At 50.4% G+C, this 8,926-nt stretch overlaps 2 protein-coding genes and 1 long non-coding RNA gene across 4 annotated transcripts in view; 2 read left to right on the plus strand and 1 right to left on the minus strand.

Annotated features, from left to right (window-relative positions):
* Positions 1-4,531, plus strand: part of MTFR1L (mitochondrial fission regulator 1 like) — a 37,354-nt gene extending 32,823 nt beyond the window's left edge. The window contains exon 7 of one of the 2 annotated variants that reach the window (XM_045476135.1): positions 2,447-2,553. In XM_045476135.1, coding sequence (XP_045332091.1) covers positions 2,447-2,528 — 82 coding nt within the window. In that variant the 3' untranslated portion in view covers positions 2,529-2,553. Of the gene's footprint in view, positions 1-2,446 lie in introns of both variants that reach the window. The other variant, XM_045476136.1, reaches the window with a different exon arrangement.
* PAQR7 (progestin and adipoQ receptor family member 7) lies at positions 1,666-3,718 on the minus strand. The gene has a single exon (XM_045476129.1). The coding sequence runs from the start codon at positions 3,716-3,718 to the stop codon at positions 2,672-2,674; it is 1,047 nt and encodes a 348-aa protein (XP_045332085.1). The 3' UTR covers positions 1,666-2,671.
* Positions 4,532-7,299: 2,768 nt separating the features above from the next.
* Positions 7,300-8,545, plus strand: LOC123597391. Its single transcript, XR_006712106.1, has 2 exons — positions 7,300-7,616; positions 8,259-8,545. It is a non-coding gene; the product is annotated as an uncharacterized LOC123597391 (long non-coding RNA).
* Positions 8,546-8,926: the final 381 nt, after the last annotated feature.

The raw sequence follows: 8,926 nt of genomic DNA on the forward strand, positions 1-8,926 counted from the left end.
AGAGGGAGACACAGAATCGGAAACAGGCTCCAGGCTCCGAGCCATCAGCCCAGAGCCTGACGCGGGGCTCGAACTCCCGGACCTCGAGATCGTGACCTGGCTGAAGTCGGACGCTTAACCGACTGCGCCACCCAGGCGCCCCCCGTCGGAGGCTTTAACCGTGGGTTCGCTCCTTGCCCTTTACCGAGGCCTTCACGTCATTTGTGACGGGTCTTCTGACTCGAGAGTCGCTATCCCGCGACGGTGTTGTGTCAACGCGTTCGCGACACTGCATAAGGCATATATGCTTATATGCTTTTTGCTGTGTTGGTTGCACTTTTTAAAAATTTTTTAAATGTTTACTTGTGACAGACAGTGAGCGGGCGGGGGAGGGGCAGAGAGAGGGGAGACACACAGAATGTGAAGCAGGCTCCAGGCTCTGAGCTATCCGCATAGAGCTCGATGGGGGGTCCGAACCCACCAACTGTGAGATCATGACCTGAGCCCGAGTCCCACTGCGCTTAACGCACTGAGCCACCCAGGCGCCCCTAGTTGCACTTTCTTGCTGTAAATGTAACTTCCCCGGGGCTCTGGGTTTTGAGTCTCAGTAACCAAACACTCGAGTTTATGAATTACTCTTGAAAGTGAAAAAAAGATCTAAGCATAACTATGAGACCACATGGGAGAGGATTTAGAAAATGGGAAGAAAAATGAAAGCTAAAAGTTTGGAGTCCCAGGCCTATCAGCTCCCAGTCCAGCTCATGTGTGACCTTGGATTTTAAAGAGGATCAAGTGAGGTAACATTTGTGAAAGTACTTTGCAAATTCTGAAAGCCCCTCAGAAATGCAGAAGTGCTGGCATCCCACTCATCCATTCCATCCCTAATCACGTGTCCCATAGATGTTCTTTATATATGTGTATATATAAATTATATACATATATACACATTATATGTATATAATTATACATAAATATATATATATAAATCATATACAAAAAATTATATAAATATATATATTATATATAAATTATATACATATAAAATATGTATAAACATATTATAAATATATAAATTTATATATATATTTATATATATATAAATTTATATATAAATAATATATAAATATATATAAATATATAATTATGTGTATAAATTATATATATACATATTATATATTATATATATACATATATATGTATATATAATATATATAATAGGATATCCTATTATATATATCCTATTATATATCCACTGTGTGTGTGTGTGTGTGTGTGTGTGTGTGTGTGTGTATACATATCGGGAGAATGATATTTCTTATTCATTTGGGCTTTTTAAAATTATCTGTACTTCCTAATTTTCCTTCACTGTACATATAAAATCCTCCTTGATTGAAGGAAAGACCGAAAAATGAAGTCCTTGTCAAATTATAAAGTGGGATTATGTTCCTTTATCTTCTAAAACATATTTAGTAATACAACTGCGCTCCCTTCCTTGCCAAAAAGAAAAAGTTCATACATATAGTGTATAGGGCCCCCAACCCCATCCCCAGGCAAAGATAAAACAGGAACTGCCTTCCTCCTCCCTGTTCTGATCCCTGAGGGCCCCAGCTTCCCCTGGAAAGCCCCCTCAACACAGTGAGCAGGTCCATGGGGGTTCCTGGGAGAGGAGACAAAAAGCCAAGAGGCTGGTGTTATCACAGTTACTTTATTGCATCAGAGTTCAGACCACCCCTAAGTCCAGCCCCACTGAACTCCTCCTTCCGTACAAAGGAAGGCCTTTGTATAGGTTTTTCCTCTACCAGGAATGCACTTCTCCATTCACCCTTTCTAACCCAAGACCTTGAGGGTCACAGGCAGCACTGATTATTCCCCTCCTCAGTGCTTCCCCTGACAGGCCATTCTGATGTGAAAGCTTTTATCATCCTGCATTGATCCACAGGCCAGCTGGTGGCCTGCCTCTGAGCAGAGGCCCAGGAAACACTGAAAGCATAACTGAACCATGATCAAGGAAACCAGGAGACAGGCTGGGAACAGGATATGCAGGACATCAAGGCCGGAACTAGAAAGGCTGGGGGCTCACTGGGTGGGGAGATGACTGAAGAGGTATGGGGCACTGATGGGATCCATTTCCACTTGACACAATCTTCTATCTTTGGGGACTTCCCGGAACTCTAAAGCTCCAGGCTGGAGGTCAAGGAATGGTAAGAGTAGGCTACACACATTAGGAGCCTCCCCCTTTCCTATCCACCAATGACATCTGGGTAGAGGGGGTTTGCTGAGCCCTCTTCTGCCTCTCAGATCAAAGCAGACTCTGGCCTGAATTCCACTGTCCCTCCCTCTCAGATCATCTGGAAGCTCCAAACCAAGGTCCTGGGCCCAGCTGACCCCCAATCCTCATCCCTAGCGAGAGGCAATGGGGGGAGGCAGGCCAAGGTGGCCCACATTTTTCTCTCTTTTCCTCTCCCAGGGCAGGCCCAAGCGGTGAACCCCAGCAGCTCACGGCCAATCCCCAAATCCAAGGACTGGCCATCACCACCCCTGGCAGCTGAGGCATACACAGAAAGTCACCGAACGCCAGACACAAACAACGTTACCAGGCCTTGTTCCCATCTGGAGCCAAGCCCGGACCCCTGGGCCCCCGCTACACCTCCCTCCCTCCCTCCCAGCTGCCCCCCCCCCCTGCCCCCGCCATTCACTGGGCCTTCCGGTTGAGTCTGTGCCGTACCAGCTGGCTCAGGAGGAACGCGGTCAGGACACTGCTGCCCACGGTGAGCAGAAAGAGGCCAGAGAAGTTGTGGGGCCAGCGGGTATGCAGAGGCTCATAGATGGGCCGCCGGGCCTCGTAGTCCAGTGCCACGGCCTCCAGCTGGGCCAGCGTGCACAGCACCAGGAAGACATGGAAGAGCTGGTGGCCCTGCCCGAAGACGTGGCAGCTGCCAGGAAACCAGCGCTCAGGCATGAAGGTGGAGAAGAAAGCGGCGGCCAGCAGGAAGAAGACCACCTGGTACTTGTGGTAGAGAAGAGCCGGGTCGTCTGAGGTAGGGTCAGGGGACACCAGGATGCGATGCACCACGGGGCTGATGTCCAGCGCGTAGGCCAGCGCTGAGGGCACCTCCTGGCAAGTGCGGCCCAGCAGGCCAGGCTTCTGGATGTACTTGTTGTAGCAGGAGCCAGTGCAAGAAAGCCAGGCGAGAAAGGCGGCCACGGGCAGGAAGACGGCCTGCACCCGGGCGTGCCAGGCAGGCTCGATGGCGTAGTAGAAGTGTGCCAGGGCGCTGCCGAACTGGTACACGGCCACGCCCACGTAGTCCAGGAAGAAGAAACTGTAATGCCAGAACTCGGACTTGGCCTGCAGGAGGTGAGCCAAGGCGCTGAAGGAGAGGTAGGTGAAGGACGCGAGGAGGAGGATGAAGAGGGGCAGCGCGTGCGGGTCTCCCCAGATGCCCACGGTCCCCACGAAGACGGCCAGCCGCAGCAGCAGCACGACGGCTGCCAGCAGGTGGGTCCACACGTTCACCGCCTCGTTGTGCTGCTGGAACAGCGTGCGGAAGTAGAAGTGCCAGGTCTGATGCAGCGGCCGGTAGCCCACGTAGACGTACGGCTTCCAGAAGAGCGGTGGCACTTCGGCACGGTCCACTGTGAACACGGGCTCTGGCCGCCTGGACGGCCGAGGCTCCTGGTGGGCCTGCCGCAAACTGGGCAGGAGATGGCTGAGCTTCTGGGCCACCATCGTGGCCATGGCTGTGGGCCAGGCAGGGAGCTGGGAGAGAGGCCAGAGCAAAGTCAGGGGACTGGTGTCCTCGACCCTTGATGGCACCACCAGCAGCAGCTGGGAGGCTCGGAAGCCCAGTTCTTAGTCCCTCCTTCCTGCCCCCTTGTCCCCACACTGAGTTTCAGAAGAGAGGAGTCGGCCTAAGGGAGAGCTAGCTCAGCGAGGACCCCGTGACTGTACTCCCCGACGTATCCCATGTGCCTCGAACAGCGCCTGGCATGTAGTAGATGTTCAGTAAATTTCCGAGGAATAATTAAGGAGGCTCACAACCCCAGCCATTTCCATCCCAGTCCAGGCTCCACACAGCAGCCCCTGCTGTTTCCTCCTGTGTTCATGCCGCCATCTGTGTTCATCTGGTGGTGACAATGACCTTGCTGACAGACCCGCTGCCTCTACCTTTAGCCCCTTCCGAGTGACCAGGGTCTCCCACTCACCTTCCATCACCCTACATGATCTGGCCCCTGCTACTTTTTTCCAGCCTTATCGCTCAACCGCAGTGCCCTTCACATCCAGCCATAGCCTCACCACACCCCTGGGCCTGCTGTTTCCCACATGTCCTCAGGTTGACACAAGCTGTTCCCTCTGCCTGAGACATTTTCCTCATCTTGCCTACATGGCAAACTCCTAATTATCCCTCAAAACCCGTTTCTTCTGTGATACTTTCCCCGGCCCCCCGAACCTCTGATGATGACCTCTCTACTTGAGTGCCTACCATAAGATACCCATCCTTTCATTAGTATAACGTTCCCCATGGGCCTTAAACTTGCTGATGTGAGCTCACTAAGGGTAGGCAGTGTGTGTCATTATTTTGTGAACCGCTGGTGCTTAGCAGGCGGCTGGCACTCAGTACTTGTTAAATCAAAGAACATAACAGCATCCCGGTAACATTTCATACCCTTTAGGTCTCCAACTCAAAAAGCCACTTTTGTTCCTGAAAGTCCCTGGTAACAACTGGTCTATAAAACAGTCCTTCCCCTCAGCCACAACTCCCCTCAGAAGATCCCTCCTCCAGCCTTTCCACTCCCACCCATGCTTGTTAATTCCAAAGAAGTCAAATCTAACCCCTCAGCCTGCGTTCGAGACCCTGCTCCTACCCTCATTTCCCACCTAACCCAAATAGCACACCCTGTGCCAACTTCCTTTTCCTCACCGAAATGCTTTTGGGCCAGTTCAAACTGCCACCTCCAGGGGACCTCCTTACTGCCCCCCTCCCACTTCCCCTGTATAGGTTATACAACATAGCATATAAAACATATTCATTCATTCATTCATCCATTTGTGCATTTAGCAAACACTGAGCCCCTCCTCTGCCTCCGATCCTGTGCTCGGTCCAGGGGAGGGCAGAGAGGAAAAAGATTTGATCCCTACCCCTGGGAACTTCATAGTATGGTGGAGTTACCGAGATGAAAACAAATCATAGCAAATGCTTATACAGTACTTGCTATGTGCAAGCCACTGTCTCAAGCACTTTATGTACAATTGACTCATTTATGCAACTTAACCCCCTGTGAGTAGGTGCTCTCATTATTCCCATTTTTCAGATAAGGAACTGAGGCATTTTTCAGATAAGGACCCTGCACCGCGCCCCCCCCCCCCCCAACCTAGGTAGGACCTGAACTCAGCTTGCAATCTTAACCACTGAACTGCCCTTTGCAAGACACGGTGGGAAGTGCTATTCATCATTCCCTAATTATATACCCTATATACAGTTTGGCCCAGAACCAGTTGCTTAATTCAGGCTTATCAGTATTCACTATGGCATTCATTAAATCAAAATATCTATTGAAAAACTAGCACCTGCCAGACGACTCCCACCCCTCAAATTCTCTCTAACAAGTTTATTAGACTCAGCATCCTGGTTTTCTGTCCATCTTTCTTTCTTTTCTTTCTTTCTTTTCTTTTCTTTCTTTCTTTTCTTTCTTTCTTTCTTTCTTTCTTTCTTTCTTTTTCTTTCTGTCTTTCTTTCTTTCTGTCTTTCTTTCCTTTTTCATTTACTTATTTTGAGAGAGAGAGCAGGGGAGGAGCAAGAGAGAGAGGGAGAGAAAGAATCCCAAGCAGGCTCCAGCCTGATATGAGGCTCGGTCCCACGACCGTGAGACCACAACCCGAGCCAAAATCAAGAGTTGGACGCTCAACTGACTGAGCCACCCAGGAGCCCTGTCCATCTTTCATCAGATATTTATTGCAACTACCTGTGCACCAGTCACTGTAACAGGCAAGGAGATCCAGGGCAGGATAAAGCACTCACGTTTCTGCCACCAACAGCACCATGATCACCCCCAAAAGCCCCCTGATAATTTATACACAGTCCAAGTAAATGCAGGGAGCTTGCCATGCAAAGGCAGCAAGACAAGCCCCCAGCCCATCAAGCCTCCTCACCCTAGCCTGAAGCTCCCCCCGCATTACACTTCTCAAGTCAGCTCTGGTCTCTGGCCTCTCCTGGTCCAATGAGGAGGCAGGAGTTAAATAAGTTACTACAATACTGCACAAGGGGAGTACAGGACACCTCCACTTCCTATTCCCCAGACAGCCTTGCCGGCCACTTCCGTCCAGACCACGAGAACCCCCTGGCCTGCTATGCTAGTGGCGGAACCAGCAGTGGAGGTCCTCTCCTCCCCAAGAGCCTGGGCTTCAGCCTTCACCCCTGTCTACAACTTTGGCTTCCCAACTCGGAACCCTGGGGAGCCAGAAAAGGCCTCTGAAAGCATCTCATGCAGCACCCTTGTTTTACACTGAGGAAACAAGAGCCCAGAGACAGAAAGCCTTCCCCAGCGTTGCCCAATCCAGCAAGGTTTCCATTCCACCCCAAGGGAGAAGACCAGGGAATGATAATGCGCGATGGTGGCCTAGTTCCTGGGTCCCTGTGATCCATCAAATACAGTCCAAGGCTCCATATCCCACCCTTAGAACTTCCCAAGGCATAACAGCCTATTAACGTCTCTGAGAAGTCCTACAGCAAAGAAGCCAGCTTCCCTCTGTTGAACCTACATGTGTCAAGCCTACCTGACCAAGGATTCTTTTCCTAGTAATAATTATATTACAAAGCCAGCTGAATTGGGGGCACCTGGGTGGCTCAGGGCATGATCTCACAGCTCGTGAGTTCGAGCCCCGCATTGGGCTCTATGCTGACAACTCAGCCTGGAGCCTGCTTCAGATTCTGTGTCTCCCTCTCTCTCTCTCTCTGCCCCTCCCCTGCTCACATTCTCTCTCTCTCTCTCTCTCAAAAATAAATATTTGAAAAAAAACAAAACAAAACCAGCTGAAATGTAGTAAGTGTTTCCTATGTGCTCAGTCTTTATAACCTTGTTACAATTAATTCTCATAAGTAGCCTTTTGAGGTAGGTATTATTACGCCCATTTTGCTGCTGAAGACAGTGGAATTCAGAGAGGTTAGGAGCTCCTTCCCCAAGGGAGGAACATGCACAGAGAAACAGAGAGAGAGAGACAGAGACAGAGAAGCCAGAATTTGGACCCAGCTCTCTGACTGCCAAGTACAGGCACTCTTAGCCACTCTGCTGCTGCCCTGCCTCCTGTCACACCAATCTCCATCATACTTTGGGAAAAAATGGTCTAAAGCAGGTAGCCAAGGCCTTTCCCATAAATTATTTCCTTAGTCTTCCAGCAACTGACACACATCTAGAGACCTCAGCCTCCCCACATTACCAAGCCACCCACTTGCTCTACACCAACGAAGCCCTATCTCACAGCTCCCTCCTCAGGTGGCAATAGGTCACTCAGGGCCCTCCTCCTCCACCAGACACAGTGGGACCTAAGCACAGACCCCAGAGGCTACATCCTGGGATAAAGAGATCCTGTTCCCTACTTCCTTTAGACTTCACCCAGCAGCCCCATTCCATCTGAACAGGTCTGTTTTCAGAATTCGTTCCCATCTCCTGACTCCAGGGGAAAGGAGCAGGTGCAGGGGTCCAGTAAGAGCTGGAAGGATGAGGGGAGGGATCCAGAGGCCACCCTCAGAGAATCCTGAGTCATCTGCCCACCAGGCTGCCAGGACCTGCCTGCTTCAGGGCCCCCCTTCCTGGCCCCCCTCCAAACCTAGGTTACCTAGGGAATTTTCTCGAGCCTGGGGGCCGATGGATTCTGCTGTGGGACTGGGCAAATTCTCCAGATGCCAAGCACCTGTGGTACCTCCACAGGTGAGGGTCACTAAGGGCGGGGCTTCCAGGGACTGGAAGTTGTCTTGTGTGATGTCACCAGAGGGTGGGGCTAAAGACAACCTCCACCTCTCCCTTCCCCTCCCCAACACCATTCCCACATTGGTCAAATCCAGGCTAACCACTGCCCTCCTAGCCAGGCCTCGGCTGCACAAGGAAGCTCAGCATTAGCCTCCACAGGAAACATCTGGGAAAACCCAGTGGCTGGCTACAAAGTTGTGACTTACCCAAGATCACACAGCAAGGCAGGCAAAGCTGGGCTGAGACCAGGTGACCAGGGCCTGGTTGATGGGTGTCAGGAAAACTTGACTGGCTTCTGTCCCCCTACTCCCCAGGAATCATAATGGAAAGAAGTTAGGACTGAAGGAGAAAGCAGACACTATGAAGGCTCATGAAGGAGACGGACTTCAGATTCAGACAAACCAGGTTTGACGCCTGCTTCTGTAACATGCTAGCTGTGTGATCTAAGACAAGCGACTCACCTTCTCTGATCCTTAGTCCCTCATGGGAATTACAGTATCATCTACGGCACAGACTGCTTATAAGGATCTAACTTTATTCGGACAAATTTTTAGCACAGTTTAGCAACTTGATAAATGATTGCTACTATTACTAATTATTATTAATAGTAGTCGTATTTGAAATACCCCAGCCTGAAAGATTCGCTTGATGTCCTCTAAAAAACTGTCCTCTTTTGGCCATCAAGAGCTGGTTCCACTGGACTTGGGGGCTTCAGTTAACCTTGTGCCTTGAAATATTTACTTTTCTATGAGGATGCATGTAAGGACCAGGGAAATTTGGCTGGAGTTGGAACTTCTGGAGACACTGACCTTATTTAATGATTAAAGTCTCCCCAGCATAGACCATTCAGAGTAACCCCTGTGGATTCACAGAGCCCTGAAGATTTGCACTTGGGCACAGACGCAAGAGAGGTGGCTGGGAAATGAAACTGCCAGGGAGAGGGTTGCCACTCTGGCTGCCCCATCCCCCAGTGGGAGGGTGA

The sequence above is a fragment of the Leopardus geoffroyi genome, chromosome C1 (genome assembly GCF_018350155.1).
Source record: "Leopardus geoffroyi isolate Oge1 chromosome C1, O.geoffroyi_Oge1_pat1.0, whole genome shotgun sequence".
Classification (NCBI taxonomy): domain Eukaryota; kingdom Metazoa; phylum Chordata; class Mammalia; order Carnivora; family Felidae; genus Leopardus; species Leopardus geoffroyi.

Excerpts from the sequence above, each read along its gene's own strand:
- PAQR7 (XM_045476129.1), bottom strand. The coding sequence starts at position 3,718 with ATGGCCACGATGGTGGCCCAGAAGCTCAGCCATCTCCTGCCCAGTTTG.